At 35.1% G+C, this 18,557-nt stretch overlaps 1 protein-coding gene across 2 annotated transcripts in view; it reads left to right on the top strand.

Annotated features, from left to right (window-relative positions):
* The first annotated feature begins 77 nt into the window (after nucleotides 1-77).
* LOC106662160 (tyrosine decarboxylase) overlaps nucleotides 78-18,557 on the top strand; it is a 165,421-nt gene continuing 146,941 nt past the window's right edge. For both annotated transcript variants that reach the window (XM_014386005.2, XM_014386008.2), the window contains exon 1: nucleotides 78-139. In XM_014386005.2, the coding sequence (XP_014241491.1) occupies nucleotides 101-139 (39 nt within the window). In that variant the 5' untranslated portion in view covers nucleotides 78-100. The remainder of the gene's footprint in view (nucleotides 140-18,557) is intronic.

The raw sequence follows: 18,557 nt of genomic DNA, 5'->3' as shown, positions 1-18,557 counted from the left end.
TGGGTGTTGTAGTCCGAGAGAATAAATAAAGACGTTATACCGAAGACTAAACGTTCGGACAATAAAGTTAAACGGCCGGTTGTTCAATCCTTGTTTATTTATGGGACTGGGACACAGTCACACCTTTCCATCCACTGAGGTACAGAACTCTCTACTTCATTAACCATCGCCTCCCTTACGACACGTGAACATTCAAATGACTGATTATAGTAACGTCGAGATAAAAGTCGACCTTTTCAGACATAAAATCGTTTCAGGTTCCATACAAAAGACACATAATACCCATGTAGGATTTTACGTGAATAAGCTACTCGTAAAACTACAATTTTTAAACTTAGAGGTTTATGTTAACAGCCAAGCAATTTCTAAGTCATAAGAAGTATAGAATACTTCATTTATCACCACACAGCAAGTACAAACGTCATGAAAATTTCGTAGAAACAAAGAAATTAGGCCGAATTTTATTTCGACATAGAATAATTAAAACAGAGTAAATACCTAGGTTTAATTATCGATAAACTATTTGAATGCCATTTATTCCTGGTGAAAGTTATTATCAATATAAGAAAATATTACAATCAATTAAGGTTTTTAGTTGAGATAAAAAAGTCAATGGCACGAGCGGGATTCGAACCCACGATCTTCGGCTAGATACGCNCTCTCTCTCTCTCTCTCTCTCTCTCTCTCTCTCTCTCTCTCTCTCTCTCTCTCTCTCAGGCCTTTAAATATATTTTACGATTGTTTAGCAGCGAAAAAAAATGTTTTACGGTGGGCATAGTAAAGAATTTGAAGAATCCTATTTTCTTGTTTACTTGTTACTTGGCGCTTTTTGCTGTTGAGTGTGCAAATGTACAATCGAAAGTGATGCACCAACGGGAAAAAGCGATTGCTATTTTTTCTTCTTTTAATTGTGGAAACACAAAATGTAGCTTCCATCCCTCTACCTCTATCTTTCTATCTCTATCTCCTGCCCTTTCTATCCCTCAAACACTCTCTCTCTCTCTCTCTCTCTCTCTCTCTCTCTCACTCTCTCTCTCTCTCTCTCTCTTGTTCTATGTTCTTTCATCACAAAGAGTATCTCTGCCGATTACCACGGGGGCGGAGGCCACCTAAAATTATTTGATATATTTTGTTTATTTCTGATTCCTTATACTAGGTAATTAGTAATTATTCTTAATTAACTTATTTTTTATTTTTAAGATTCCATAGACGGAGACCATTAAAAATTCTGTTTTATAAAAATATTTTTATCGTCAATCCATCGTTGTCAAGGATCGATTTTTAAATNTTCCTATTTTTTTTTATTTTTACCGATAGTTCGCAACAGCAGAGGTCCTCGGTGTCGGTGCTTTTGGAAAAGCAGTTGTGTAAGTATCTCGGGTTCGAATGCTGGGCCGCTGGATTCGAACCCGGGACCTTTACCTTACAGTAATGAGCGCTGTGACAACGCCTTAACCATTACGGCCACCGACACCCCTCAAAGCATTGTATTATAATTATTACTAGAGGGCAAATATTAATGTTCTTTATTTACTTATTTATTCAATATATATTCTATATTTATTCATTAAAAAACACCTGGCCACAAGGAAAGTATGAAGAGGAAAATTCATCTTAGCAACATTGACACGCTTGAGAAATTTGTGTATAATCGAAAAAAAATTTAAGTTTCGAGCATGTTATTTTCTACGATGAGGACCTACGAATTTAAAGTTGACGTTTAATATAAGGTTGCTAATTTCGAAATCCAGTAGGAAGCATGTGGCTGCATTTATAAATTTTGTAAGGATTATAATATAAACATAAAAGCACATTGTATTACCTGGCTCAATATTTATTTAAGTATTTATTAATTTATACATTTATTTCGAATTATCATTGATAATAGCACGTAAGAGCCAACATAGTCCTCAATTTTTAGCCTACTGAAACTCACAGATGGGATCATCTAATTTTTTTTTGTCTAACTTGCTTTTCCAATGGAAGAGGTTAATTAAATCCAATAAATAGAAAACAGAAAAGGAAATTTTTAAGGGCTTTTATTATAATTAAAGATAATTATGTATCATTTAGGCTACTGCTGTATTTAATTTTTTTTAAATATAAGATTTATTGGTTATTCATTACATTTTACGATGTTTTAAATTCTACAATATGTTGACATGTTTATTTTTTGCTTTATTTTTAATTCATTACATCTTCATTTACATCATCTAGTTTGGTCCGTGCAACAGGCATATGCTAGTTCCTTGCATGGCATTGTGTGTCTAATGTGTATAATATGTATAAATATTTTTATTAGTTATTGTATTTGTATTAATTAGGGATATTCTTACGTGTTTTAGGTATTTTTATGTTAGAAAAGCGTTTTAAACTTAGGATAACTTAATGGAAGTAGGGTAATCAGTACATTTATCATAATTAAGTCGAACGATGTAAGAAATTATATATTTGGCAAGGTTGTTACAACTGTTATTATAAGTATATTAAGTCCAACGCAACCTGTCGCATTCCAAATTACAAAAACGTGTAATTGGAGTAATTGGAACGTTTATTGATTCCGACGCGTGACCAATTACCAAAAACCAATCCGGAAACCATTCTTCAATTATAAAAGACCGGAATGGGGAAAGGTGGTGAAACACCGCGGAACCGTAATAAAAACTGAAGGGAGAACCAAAAAAAAAAAATCAAACCGACCTCTTTGTACACAGAATATCCATCCGGGTCCAATTTCCCCCCTTGCTATTTTGACTGGCGAATTGGAAAAATGTGCCGGCCCGGATTAATCCAGTTTCGTTGTTAGGTACATTTTCGCACAAGTTTAAAAAATATGTCTCCTCAGACGGATTTGTTTTGGCAATGTGATTTTTTCCATCCCCCTTCTCTAAGCCTTTCGCAATCAACAGTTTTTAAAGCATATATGCCATTCCGTAATGCATATATTCAATCCACACTTACGTACTGGGCTTATATCCCGCTGTTTGCTAATCCCTCAAAAAAATATTTGCCTCTTTGGTTATTTTTTTAAATGGAAACAGAGCTTTCGACATTTTGTTGTTAAATCAAACACTTGTCACCATTTCGTATAAATGTTTTTCGTTGCTAATCTTTCTCATAAGTAATTAGATACTTGTTAATCTTGTTTTTAATGTAAAAACGTTCAACCGCAACAATTTTTAATTTGTGGAAAAAGGGACTAATTATCAGTAAATAAAAATTGATTTGTAAAATTCAAATATTTACAATGATCATAATTTTTTTTAAAATTATTTTATTTGTACCCAATACATATAAGTACATTTCACACAAAACGTTTTTCACACGGTCACAGCAATTACACTTATGTCAGCGCTGCATCTGGAGGACACATGCCATGAGAAACCAGCCACTGCTGGCATTCAATATGAGGGATTGAGTGGGAAGGTCTTGAGGCCATCGTCAATTTAGGCGACGTGGTGGGTACTTGAGATGAGAATGTGTAGTGAGGGCTTGTGCAGTAGGGTTAGGGTAGATGAGAGGTTAGTGTGAAGTTTTTGGAATCGGGAACGGATCAGTTCGTTGACAAAAGGAACGTTGAGTAGTTAGTTAGAGTAGTAGTTGAAGAAAATGAGGTTAGTGACGTAGTAACTAGCTTTGTCGTCTGAGCGCTGTTGATTGAAAGATTGGATGTGCCAGATGTCAGATGACTTGGCAGAACAGTTCCAGTGCCCAAAGTGTTCGCAGTGAAGTCTATAAGGTTAGACTGGCAAACTCACCGCTGCAGTTGGACAGGGCCAGACTCAGAGGAGTGATAGGACTATTAACCCGTCACTAGCATCTGAGAAAACATCTGCATAATATGGGCATATATAATGATCCCATTTGCACATTATGTCATGAGGAGAAAGAATCAGCCACCCATACCAATATCATCTTCGAATGCGAAGCGACATCTTGAGACATAACCTAGCGTACAGAAAAAAACTGGGTGATAAAAGGGAATGAAATTGTAGCAGCAACAGTCAATGACGTAATACTTCTAAGAAGAAAGATTGGGTCCATTGCACTGAACTAGGGAACTAAAAAGTTAAAATAAGCCAGAAGGCTGCAGTGCCTGGGGACCATAAACCCCGCTTCCTAGTTTCATTACCATGTGTTTGGCATGCGGAGAATCAGTCCCACCTAATTGAAGGATGCAATTCCTTGGCTCCATATTCCTAGTATCCTCATCATCATCATCATCATTTATAGTTTAGTGTAAAGTTGACGAGCAAGATGGATTTTGATTCTAGAAGTTTTCCCAGTTGACCCAAGTCTTATGTTAAATTGTAACTTCTTAAGGATTGTGTGAGGATTCTACGTCAGTCTGCTGTCCAGGTCGTTTGTGTTTGACTAGAATGAAAATAGTTATCTCCTTGTTGTTGATGTACAGTGGAGAGCAAGGATTTTTTTCAATGTGAACTAGTGAGTACATTTTTCTTCTTTCAGCCTTGTCTTTTTTCCACCAGTCTCGACAGGCTCAAGGTGTTCTTGGAGGAGCTACCCCAAAAGTAGCTTGTAGAGGATTCGAGTTAGATGAAAATATTGCGATATCGTCCGTGTATGTGGTATTGAGTTGTGTAGGTAGGTCAGTAGTAGAGGATATATATATAAGGGATTGGACCTCCCTTGTGGGACGCCTGCTTGTTTCTATCAGACTTCCAAAAACCTGTTGCCGCATCTCACTGCAGCAGCGGTAGGTAAGATAGGATTTCATAATTACAGAACAGATCAGAAATTTTATTTACAACTTTATACATTGTGTAATGATAAGTAAACCACTTTTGTATTTCACATTATTTTCTATGAGGAAAAATATTAGATTAAAAACCCCAGCTGTCAGGCCAACTTATAGGAGAGCGTGTTTTATTCCCTGCGCATGTAACAGTTGTCCAAGCATAGTTGCTTATTTGGCAACATATGGTGGCAGCATATTGTACTGGTACTGGCTTCGCAATAGTTAAAAAATGTAAGGGTTTCTTCATCCGATGTATTCCGGCACCATCGTTTCCCATTGAGCAGTTTCGATATGCGAGTAAATGGTGGGGTCCGTCGCAAGCCTCAGAAACTTGTCCTGCATAGCCTGCAGCCTGGCGACATTAGTCCTGCATGTATGTCTCCTGGAGTGGCATGCATACAGGAACATCGGCCTGATGACCACCTCGTTTAGAAGAAATTTATTTATAGGAAACAGACAAGACTTCCGACAAAGCACCCGTGTGCATACCCCTAAAAGTAGGAGGTTAGCTGCTTTGCTCTTGTTCACTTTATCGACATGGAGAATGAAAGTGAGTTTACGGTCCAATATGTTCCCAAGATGTTTGATCTACTCAAACCACTACACAGTTACACCTTCAATTTGTACGTTTTTATAAAGCAACGTTCTTACGCTTGCAGAAAACTATTACCTCAGATTTGTAAACATTGAGGGACACCAGCAACGATGTACCTGCTGGAAAAGGTATGATCCAAATTAAATCTAAACGGGAATCTTTGCAGATGGCCTGATATTGTTGGAGTTTGGCTGCGATATGTTACCCGACCCACCGTGTTTTCCTGACTTTGTCTCTTCAGAATTTCAATTCTTCCAGCTTCTGCCCTGAATAGGAAACAATTTACTTCCTATGAAGACGGTAGAAGAGTATCGGCATCATGGTAAATTTCGGAAGGACGCATATACAACATTACATGGACGATCGCAACAGGCATAGGAACAAAATTGATCACACACTGTTTATTATATTTTTTACAAATATCTGACATTTTAATTGAATTCACATGAAAAGTGCTACAGAGTTACTTTACGACCTGTATTGCCAATTTTATGAATATATGGCGTGAATATACGATGTGTATCAGAGGGTGAAGTGATCAAAATCGTTTAAATATAAATTTAAAGCAATCAAGAGGAGTTGGATGGAGAAAAAAAACCTGATAATAAAATGCAAATTCACAACGACCTTCAAGTATTGACGCACGACTCCAGTGACACACAACAGACCAATTAATAATATAAATTAAAAACCCTAACAGTCAAACAAATTTTCCATGAAAAGCCTTACTTTATGTAATTATTAAAACAGCTAAATAATTTAATTGAAGTAATATAATAAAATTAATTAGAGTTTGTGGTACGATTGATCGAACAACTTCTTTCAATCAATAATTCTTTATGTAAGGTATTGGTTGAGATAAAAAAAGTCAGGGTCACGAGCGGGATTCGATCTCACGACCTTCGGCTAAATACGCCGCTGCTCTACCACTTGAGCTATCGTGACTTCGGTCCACTCGGACACCAACTTCCCATCTCAACCCACCTTTTGAATTTTATCGATCGAAGCCGAAGGTCGCGGGTTCGAATCCAGCTCGTGACACTGACTTTTATATCGCAACCAATACTTTACGTAAAGCTTAATTAAGTGAACGAAGTTATTTCGTCAAGCGGACCACAAACTCTAATGAATTTAATAAGTAAAATGAAGTATACCTTCACTAAAACTCTCCGAGGCCATTTCATTTGTCGCCGAGAATCGAATAGATTACACGACGAAAGGACGGAAAATTCGATTTAGCCGAAGGCCGTGGGTTCGAATCCCGCTCGTGACACTGACTTTTTTATCTCAACCAATACCTTACATAAAGATTAATTAATAATAAGTAATATTGACCTGTATAATTGTTTTATGATTTAGGGAGTGTGTGTCATACAGTGAGTTATATTACACAGTAGAATAACTTATTATTTAAAATTAGGATTTTTATGGTTAGTTATCCTGCCTTTTATTCGAGAAAACAAAACATTTTTATTGTAGTTGTTTTGAAATTTACCATTCTTTTACAGCCAAATTAAGCTACAAATTTATGTAAATGTGTTCTCTTGACGATTCTTTGACGGCTAGAAAAATAAGTTAAGAATTAGTTACATTCTGAAGTTAATTAAATGATGGTTAGAACATTTGTTTCTTAATTTAGAGAAAGATCTCTGGCAGTCAGACTCTATCTGGAAATGTCTGGACATTTCCTGTATGTGTTAACTAAATCAGTTTGGTCGGTTTCTGCACGTCAATCCCGTCAGCATCGGCATCCAGGACACCTACCTCGGAAAACACCGGCAAAAAGATGGACACCGACCCATTGCCAATGGTTACCGCTTCACCAAGTCTTATACAAATGGATTATTTAAACAAATGTGAAAATCTTGCGCTTTATGATAATGGCGACTTTCTTAAATTATTTTTTTTTAATGGTCAAAATATCTACACTTCAAAGTTCAACTATTTCAATATCCTTTTAAAAAAAATCGTTTCGTATTTTATTCTATTTATTAATGGATGTTGTTAATTAAAAAGAAAACCATATGTCGTTTCATTAAATACTTGTTAGAGTTTTTCATCAAACTACCGTTTTTACATCTCTCTTATTGTGGGTAAAAATATATGAGAACAATAATTACATTCAGATATACTTCGCGAAAGCGTTGTGTAAATTTTATGAATGAACTTAAAGTTAAAAGATCCCGTAGACAATGGTGGTCATCCTTGCCGAGGGCAGTTTTTCTTGCCATTAGTTCCCAGGGTACCGACAAAGGAACGTCTCCAGGATGAAGTGATTGAACCTTGACACTGACGCATGTCCTACGAAGCTTCCCGCAACAAATTCACATCCACGGGACCGGTTTTTCTGCATGAAAACCGGCCTATTGTTTTTCAAACGCTTAAGAAGTACAATCTTGGCCCTAGTTTTATCCCCGTCTTCCCCTTATCACTTTGTTTATTCCATCGGCAAATAAAGACTTCTATTTACAACTTTTCTGAAAATACGTGTTGTAAATCAATGTTGTAACTAATCTGAATGTTCCAATTACAAAATCTTAACATATATTTTTCCTTTCCATTCGGGGTAATGATTTATGTTTTAAAGCTTAGAAATGTATAGCACTTATATTTATTGGGTTTCTTTTCAGGAACTAGACAACCATCAAACTCATTTCCTTTTTATTGATACCGATTCATCAGCCTCCCCTCATCAGTCTCTTTTTGGAAACGCATGCTTACGTAAATTTTTCTTTTCACCCATCATTGGCTTTTTATTTTTCTGAAGCTATCTATTTTAACTTGTCTCTTTTCTATTATTCTGTCTGTCTGTCTGTCTCTCTCTCTCTCTCTCTCTCTCTCCCTCTCTCACTCTCTCTCTCTCTCGCTCGCTCTCTCTCTCTCTCGCTCTCTCTAATTCTTTTTCTTTCCCTCTGTTTATCTATTGCTTTCTCTTTGCCAACGTGTGATTCTCTCTCTGATTCTCTCTCTGATTCTCTCTCACTCTTTTTTATCTCTGCCTCCATTGCATCTCAATATTTTCTCTCGCCCTTCTCCCTCCCTTCTTTTTCTCTGTTTATGTATTATTCTGCAGCCATCTATTTTAACATGTCTCTTTTCTATTAGTCTGTCTGTCTTTGTCTCTCTCCTCCTTTCTTTCTCTTAAATTATATGCAAATAAAAAAGTTAAAAATAGGATCAAATATGGGTATTAAGTATATACTAAACTTAAGAAACGATGATATAATGTACGATAAATTTAAATTACTATAATTTTTAAAAATAAAAGACTTCTTACACTATAATATTACATGCGCTATGTAAAAAATAATAAAATTAAAAAAACCTCAGTGTATATATGAGAAGATAAAATTTAAAGCTGAGTTCATAATCTGAACACTAGGAATAAATTACAATTAATTAAGGTTTTTAGTCGAGATAAAAAGGTCAATGGCACGAGCGGGATTCGAACTAGGAATAAATATTGGCATATCCTGGTTATAAAGCATAACACTCAAACGGTTAGTAATTCGTTTTTAGTTAAAGGGGCACAAGGTTTCTCAAATTTACCGACTGAAATTCCAAAATCCAAAAATATAGTCATTTAAAAAATCTGTAAAAAATAATCTACTTTCTAGATATATACAAAAACGACAGATTAAAAAAGATAAAGGTTGTAAATTAATTTCAGTAAATAAAAAAGTAAAAGTACAAAATGTTCTTCATATCAATGTGTGTGGTGATTAGTGACCGTTATTTGATGATTATTTAGAAATTGTGAGATGCGGTCTGGTGTAATGTAGGTTTTAGAAAAACATTTTCTTTATCGTGCCAACGTTTCGATCTTTATTGAGATCATCTTCAGGCCCTTGGATTTACAAACATGGTCTAAATTTAACATAAACATGTAAGATGTGGAAAAATGCATTGTATAAATTCACTTTTTTTCACATCCTACATGCTTTTGTTAAATTTAAACAATGTTTGTAAATCCCAGGCCCTGAAGATGATTTCAATAAAGATTGAAACGTTGGCACGATAAAGAAAATGCTTTTCTGAAACCTATATCACAAGAGACCGCATCTCACGATTTCTGAATAATCTTCATATCAATGTAAACATATATAGTTTAAGTTTAAAAATATCTTACTTTAAATACTCTACAACATTTGTGCTTGTATGTAAATCAAAATAATTGTTTACTTGTAAAATGGTTCCTGATATAGCAATTTTTTTTGTGCTACAAGTGTTTGATGCCTGGTTTTGCTCAGCTGTGATTGTAAATCTTTGTGTAAATAATTCCCTAATTAAGGATAAATTAACTTTTTTTTGTCAAGTTAGTCTCATTTACATGATTTTTATTTATTAATGATGTATGAAAAGAAATTGTTTTGTTAATAATAAGTAGAGTCATTGAAATCTACCATTGTATTTCACTTTAGATGTAAACTGGTCCTGGAGGTGAAATTTTGAGTAATGCATGTATTAATAAAACGGAAATCTCTCTCTCTCTCTCTCTCTCTCTCTCTCTCTCTCTCTCTCTCGCTCGCTCGCTCTTTCTCTCTCTCTCTCATTAACTTTCTCCCTCTCACTCACACACTTTCTCCCCATCTCTCTCTCTCTCACTCATTCACTCTATTTCCCTTTCTCTCTTTCTTATGTTTTATGTGCAAGACATTTTTTAAATTTCATAAATGTTACCTAATGTAGGTTAGGCTCGGCTGTGAGACGAGAGCATTGTTGAAAAAACAAAAAATTACAAGGTGGACCCATGTAATAAATTGTGCTCAATTCAACGTTATTAATTAGCATTGTAAAGAATTCTGGCGGCGGAATCCGGCCAAAAATGGTGACCCTCTTCAATTAAAATCTCTTTTTCAGACTGGCCAGAGGAGATGCTTATCTCTTTGATTCCTCGGATTCCCTTTCCCGCTATTAACAACGCCTCCACGAGGACTTCCGACAAAGCCGGGGCCTTCGCCGAAGCCCTTTTGCGCCTATTCTGCTTTCAAAGGGAATAAATCTCGTCAGATCGACGGCCAAGATACGGTGTAAAGTGATACCAAAATTCGGCGTACGGGCCCACGGTTTAACACCGGTTGTAAACTTGAAATGCTTGCTTTTCTCCTTCCTCTTTGGCTTAATAACTCAATTAGATAAAATCTTTCCCCAGTTGATGTTTGAATATAAAAGTAAAGAGTGGATAAAATTAGTAAATGTCAATGTAAACACATAATAATAATCGTATAACAGTTAAACGGAATACCAGATCCTCCAGACATACCCTGTCATTATTTTTATGTACTACATATGCTATCACCCCATTCACCCAATCAACTCGGCCAAAAATCCAATTTTGGAAAAAAAAACGCTGTATTTTGCAGCTATATGATTCTGATCGGAGATTAAAGGTTTTCTTATTTTTTCTGCCAAACCAGTGAAAGAACGGTCAGTTATTTTCTATGCTTTTTTTGCTAAACTTCACTCTTCTGAGCTCTCCACCAACACCGAGAGATCATCTTGAGTCCTTTAATTTTTTAGTAGGAAATAAGCTGCTCTCTAAAAGCATCCTATTGCCTTCATTAATTACTCCTCATCACTGCATGGTCACTCAGAATTTCAAGAATCATTCTAAAATTAAAAATCTATGTTTCAATCTAAGCCTATTATTCCTCGGTCCGTTACTAAACCATATACACGGGTGATATCCTTCACCCTCTCGAGCAAATATCCTAGCATACCCCAATGACACTGCAATTCTATCCTTTATCTACGATTATGTTATAGGTCACACTCTTGAAAATTGGTTCATAAAATGGCGAATCGAACTGAGCACCACAAAATTCCAAAATATAACCTTCACCCTCCATCGCATCCACTCTACCTACAATTACCTCACCCTCTTTTTTTACTTAAAATATCATCAGCGACCTTGGGCTGTATCAAGACAAGCTTCGAATGACCTCGAATCTCCATAAACGACTAAAAAGGACAGAACTAAGCGTATGACGTCCATTATGTAAAGACTACAAGACAAAAGATCTAAACCCTCCTTCGACAACAGAATACGCATTTGCAACTTATTACTGAAACCAATGTGAACATACGCCCTTGAATTATTGGATTTAACCAAAGCTTCTAAACCCCGCAGAATCAACCCCCTACAATCACGAATTCTCAGTTCCGTGGGCAAAGCAATTCCCGTTTATAAAACATGTTGCAAGATCCAGCTTCAACAAACTACAAACCAACCTCCAATCCCACGCCAATCTTCAAGTACTTTCCTCCCGATTACTTCCAATAATCCTCCTCGACGTCTAATCAGGCAGTCGGTGACCTGCTCTCAGAGAGTGCTATCACTTGATACCATCTCGACAGATTTCATTGCCTGAAATTTGGTCAAATTAGTATCCTTGATTTTTTTAATCAATGTCAAATTGGGAAATGTTNAACTTGTTTTTCTCTGGATAAATCATAGTCATTTTAAGGCGTATGATTAATACTGTTTGTTTGACCGATCTCTTTTGAGATGGGTGTTTGTCCACCGGCCAGACGTTCATATTGTCATGCGTAGTCACAGTGTTGGATCACGTACATGTCACCGTGACGGCTTTTCCTTGAAAACAATCACCATAATTGCCCCGTCCCTCTTGACGGTATAACGGATACTTTTTGAATACAAATCTTGCAATTAGCCGTAGACTTTTATGCCCATCGATGCCCCCGCGACGTAGGTCTCATACAATATCTCGCATTATCTTCTAATCGTCTCCACGTAGGTTGCCGTAGAACAGGAATTTCCAACACCTGGCTGCTTGATATTCCCACCCATCGGCGGTTTACAATCTTTTCTTTGTGTTTGAGGAACTGGACAATTAAGGATTTTATAACTGCCACCAGATGTGAGCAGGAGTACCATTGAAATTCAAAATAGGTCCTCTCGAAGGAAATGGATTTAATTCGTTACTAATCGTCAATGGCTCCCTACAGAATTTAAGTGGCTTGTCACGACAATATAAGATAAGTAAGAATACTATAAAATTAAATAATTCTCATTCGAGACAAGCATGTTTGGTTATACTGTTCCTTTGTTCTTATAGGTACAAAAACTGTTTCTAATTACTAATTATTTAATACTTCTGTAAACAATGGCGTGTTATATAATAAAAAACAATTTATTTCGCGTTTAAAATAATATGTCTTTCGATGTTCAAATATCAAATGTTTCCTCCCTCATTTCTCTCTCTCTCTCTCTCTCTCTCTCTCTCTCTCTCTTTCATTTTTTCTTCTTCTTAATTTTACATTTCCGTGACCCTTTCGAGCCCTATTTATTTATCCCTTATCTCACCTTTCTATTCTTCGTCTATCTCATCTTTAACCCCCTCTTTTCGCTCTTTCTCTCTTTCTTTCTCTCTCCCACTCTCTCTCTCTCTCTTTCTCTCTCCCTCACTCTTTCTCTTTTATGCTCTCTATCATCTCTTCTATTCAAATCCATCATAATATGTATTTATTTCTACTCCTCATATATTTTGATTTTCAATCAATCTTTCATGTAGAATGTTGATTTTTTATTCTCCCTCCCTCTTTCTACTTCTTATTTTAAGCTTCAATTATCTTTCATAAGTCAAAAATATTTGAAAAAATGCGTACGTTTTGGACGAAATATTAATGTAAATGTATAAAATTGATCATGGTGGCTGTTATAAATCAGGCCTTTAAATATATTTTATTATTGTTTAGCAGCGAAAAAAACAGTTTTACGGTGTGCATAGTAAAGAATTTGAAGAATCTTGTTTTATTGTTTACTTGTTACTTGGCGCTTTTTGCTGTTGTGTGTGCAGGTGTACAACCGAGAGTGATGCACCAACGGGAAAAAGCGATTACTATTTTTTTTTTTTTTTAATTGTGGAAACATGCAAAAGGTAGCTTTCTTCCTCCATCTCTCTACCACTATCTTTCTATCTCTATCTCCTGCCATTTCTATCCCTCTAACACTTTTTTCTTTCTCAATCGATCTCGTCTCTCTTTCCTTTTTTATAAATTTGTCTATTCATTTCAATTTTATGTAGATGCTTATTTTCTCTTATTCTCTTTACTTTCTCACTTTACCTTACTTTTGCTCTCCCCCCCTATCTCTCTCTCTCACTCACCCTCTCTCTTACTTTCTCTCTTTCTCTCTTTCTCTCTCTCTCTCTCTCTCTCTCCCTCCCTCTTTCGATCTATAACGATATCTGTCTATTTATCTAATTTAAATTTATTTTATTTATTTATTTCTGTACATTCTATTTATTGTGTTACTCCCTCTATCTATTCTGTCAAATTTCATTCAATTTTCCACTTCTATTTTATATTTTTCTCACAAGTTTAAGCTCGAAGCTTGTCTGTAAACAAGTAACATTTTTATTAACAAATAAGGTAAATAAAATTTCATAAGATATAGAAACCCCGTAGACACACGTTCATAACTACATTTTCATGGTATTCCATCATTTCAAGAAATAAATTCCTTTCCGGTTTTAATTTATGTCTCATAAATTAAATTTAGCCCAAAGTGAGAGTTTTGAATTAAGAAATTTTAAATATTAGAAATTTACAGCTATTCAACGAATCATTCCTGCAGTAGTAATAAATTATATTTAATCCTTTGACAATCATTTCGCGAAACCGTTACAAATTAGGAGTTAGCCTGAATATAATCAACCGAAAACCCCTCAGATGCTGTTAATTTTTATATTAAAATAACAACAATCGGACAAATCAAGGAAGAGGTTTTATGATTCTTCTCGGTAGACCAGGAGGAGAATTATAAATCAAGCCCACTAACTTTCCCCTCTACCCTAATCGAAGGTAAAGAAAAGAAACTTGAATAAATTACCCCGAATAGTACAAAGCTCGCTGACTTGAGCTTGATTTATCCGGTTTGTTTATTTGACAAGCCTACACTCTCCCTTTCATAATTTTGTTAGCCCTGTTATGTTTACAGTTCGATCGATTTAATTTACTTGTATATTAGCCTGTTTAAAGTGAGTTTAATGGATACAGCGGTTCTAAATTGTTATCGATGCTGGAACAATTCGAGACTTCCATTAAGCAATAGGAGAGCTAGTTGAGAGCAGTAAATCATACCTATCGCCATCTCTAAGTCAATGAAGTAGATATGTATCTACCAATGGAATTTAATTATTTTAATGATCTGTTTCCTCATCCGTGAGTCCGCCTATTGTTTAAAAAAACCAATGGGACGAAAGGATTTATCCATCCTATTCGAGGTCGTGTAATTGGCTGAAATATTTTCGCCTTCTCGTAGTCGGCGAGAATCACGCATTCGTCATTCAAAAATTTAAAGAAAAAACTTTCATTGTGATAATATCCAATAAATGGAAAACTTAAAGCATTTAGACATCGTCGTATGCAGCTGGAGCAAACTATAACGGAATTTTAAAAAAATACTTATTGACGAAAACAAAATATATTTTTTAAAATAAACCTACATCTCCGTGTTGAAGTTTTTTTACAGAAGAATTTTTGAAATTTTAATTAAAGTTTTAACAAATACATCTATGTTATGATAATTGTGTGTATCAGTGGTATTATGGTCACCTGAAGTAAGGCTGCTGCCTAGCGACAATCCTTAACAAAAATGAATAATGAAATAATGTACATGAGTAAAACGGGCGTGTAACAACATAAAAATTATAACAGTTTTAATAATAATAATAAAAATTGATGTGGCGTCGGTGGCTGCAGCAATTTAAACGTTGACACGGCGCTCATCTCTATAAGGTAAAGGTCCCGGGTTCGAATCCAGTGGCCCTGCATTCGAGACCGACTTGCAAATGGGCTTGTTTTCAAAAACACCGGCACCCCGATGGTTTATATGACCTCGTAAAAAAAAAATAATAATAATAAAAATTGATAATTTCTACAATCGGAGATAAATCCTTTCCGCTTATGTCGTGATAGCCGTCGAGGTGATCGTCCAGTTACACTCTTCATATTCCGCCAAGGCAGAATTGAAGTGTATCAAAACCCAACATCATCAGATAGGGTATTGAGCTACAACTCCCTCTACTTGTTTAAACTAAGAATAAATAGCTTATAGAAAAGCTTGAAAACAAAATAGTAATCAAACAGATGGTAGTCAAAGACCAACATCCTATGTAACTTATTAATAAGTTAATTCAAGATAGATTCTTAAAACACACTAAGACTAAACTTGTACTTGAAGACAACACAGACAAGATCTAGCGATATATAAAGGCACTTATGTCTAAGACATTTCGAATAAGTTGTCAAGCCTGATAAAAAATAGAGCTAGGTATCGCACTTTAAAGGCTACTTTTAAATAGAAAAACACAATTGGAAATTCCGTTTTCTCCAAATTAAAGTCAAAAGTGCCTAACCAGCTTCGCAGCAACGTGGTATACAAGAATGTTACAATAACTGCAGAGCTGCCTACTATGGACAAACAAAACAACTACTTAAGAGCAGGTGTAGGCAACATATATATGATGTCAGGGGCAAGGAAAAGCAAGGCCAACATTGCCACAAGTATCAAAATACTTTTGACTTTTAAAACCTTTCGCTGGTTGACAAGGAAATCAATCTAGGCAGAAGACTGGTCAAAGAAATGTTGCATATCCAACAAGATGCCCACTCTTACAACCAAAAAAACAGACATAGCAAAATTGACTGTGATCTACAGTTCTATTCTCAAAAACAATAGCCTTAATAACAAAAACCAATTATATGTAGTTTCAATGTATTTGTTAATTATAATGCATGCTGTATATAACATTGTTATACTGTTTGATGATACTTTGTCAAAATTGTTTTGTTATATATTCAGATGTTTATAAAATTAGAGATATTTATATGTATAACTTTTATATAATTCTATTATCTAAATATGGTTATAAACAGTGTTTGCCATAAATTAGAAAGGGAACTTCTAACAAGTTGGCATGTATTACCGTATAGTTACCTCCCCGCACACATCCCTTGGACGGGCGTCCTCACAATGCTTTCAACTTAATTCCCAATTGGAGTATGTTATATAAATTATTCTCTCTGTTTTTCATATTTGTTGTATCAATACTAATGTCAAAAGATTCTGTAATTTAGAGTCCTAGAAAATTGAAACGAAAAGAAAAGATTACAACAAAGAAAAGAGAGGCGAGATCGATAGAGAAAGAAAGAGATAGAGGGATGGAGGAAGAAAGCTACATTTTGTATGTTTCCACAATTTAAAAAAAATGGTTATGCACTTGCACAGACAACAGCAAAGAGCGCCAAGTAAAAATAAAAATTAGATTCTTAGGGCACTTTACTTACAAAAAAATACAATGTATCAAGAGAAACGAATTATTTATTTATACTTTTCTCAATAATAAAATTAATCTAAAAATATCAAATATAATCTAGTAAATGTTTTTATATTATTCCCAACAGTAACTCCAACTACCTGTTGGGTATCGCTCATGAGCAGTAAAAAACTTTACAAATTTTCACATTTTTCACATTATATTTAATTAAAAACCCATCAGCAAAGTTGGGATTCGAATACGACTCGGACCAATCGCCCACAGTGGTCACCTGAAGTGATGATGTCCACAAAAAGATGAATAGTGGACTGATGTCGCCCAAAACCAGATGGTCATTATTGATAAATTCAAGAATTGGTACATTCTTTCTGTTGTTCTGAATGTCTTTGAGTGTATATGTGGTATCCAAAAAAAAAACTAGAAATGGCATTTTCTGTTGATGCATCAATCTCTGTTATAGATTTGCACACAGGACAGCAAAAAGCGCCAAGTAACAAGTAAACAATAAAAATAAGATTCTTCAAATTCTTTACTATGCACACCGTAAAACTGTTTTTTCGCTGCTAGAAAATCATGTAATATGTATAAAGGCGCATACCTGATTTACAACAACTACTACGATCAATTTTATACGTTCATATACATTACGTCCAAAACATGTTTTCAAATATTTGTGACTTATGATTGAAAGACAGTTGTACTAACATAGCACGATTTTATTGTTTTCTCTTGAGAACAAAACCTTTTAGTATAGTTGTAATTTTTTTTTCGTTTCAGCAAACATCGACTCACTTTAAAGATAGGAAGATCAAAAAGAACGCCTCGTCAGGCGAACGTCAGGCCTTGTCAGCCTCATTGTATTCACAATGGGCACTACACTTGTCTGAAACAAACTATAAATTTTAATACGACAGAGCCAACGTACAAAAGAACAAAACAATTGTGAGGTCCTGGATTCCCAATTTGGGCCTAATGGGCTGTTTAAAACGTCACATTAAGAACGAGCCTTTCGCACGATCGTCAGATAGCCAAATCGAAAAACAAATTCGACGTGTATTCTTTTAATCAGTGAATCTTTCTTTAACAACAAAGTCACGTTCGCAAAAAGTAAGAGTATAGGTAAATTGTGCTGTAATGAAACTAAAATAAAATTACGATTATACAAAAGAGAAAGTATTTGCGTCTTGAAATAATCGCTGAGACATGTGAGGAACGTATAAAACAAATAAATAAGGCTAAATAAAGCAAAAGAGTTAGAAAGGAGAAAAAAAATTAAAATAAAATAAAAACATTGGATTGAAAGTAAGCAAACTTAGTTGTGCTTTGCTAAGAACTTAACCCCAATTGTTTGTCTTCGGGCATCGTGACTAGCGTCTAAACTGGCCAGGATATGGAGCGATGTTAATATAATAATGCTCATGTTAACTGACGTGTATTATATTATCCCCGGCCCCTAATTTGAATTATTAACGCCTTTGACAAATACGTTTGATTTAAGTAAATTAGCTGCAGGTTGATTTATGCTGCCTAAATAGACTCAGTTGTATAATTACGTGTACCGAGTCAAAGCGGACGACGCCGTCTGACGGCTCATCTCCGTCGCAATTAGATACAATGGGAGAATCATGGATGTTAATTGTTAATTAACGGTTTGAGGTAACAATATTCACAAGATAACATTCTCTCAGTGGTTAGTTTAACCTCCCCCAACAACAACAGCAACAGCAACATATTACTGATGACACGCATAGGTATGTATTTTGTCTAAAAAAAACAAGAAAATAATTAAATTCACTAATTTCGTGGTCTGCTTGACCAATTAATATATTACAATTAATTAAGGTTTTTAGTTGAGGTAAAAAAGTCAATGGCACGAGCGNAAGAAAACAAACACAAAAAA

The sequence above is a fragment of the Cimex lectularius genome, unplaced genomic scaffold (assembly GCF_000648675.2).
Source record: "Cimex lectularius strain Harlan isolate CLEC.00 unplaced genomic scaffold, Clec_2.1 scaffold51, whole genome shotgun sequence".
Classification (NCBI taxonomy): domain Eukaryota; kingdom Metazoa; phylum Arthropoda; class Insecta; order Hemiptera; family Cimicidae; genus Cimex; species Cimex lectularius.
Note: the sequence above shows the minus strand (reverse complement) of the source record. Positions and strands in the feature narration are given on the sequence as shown.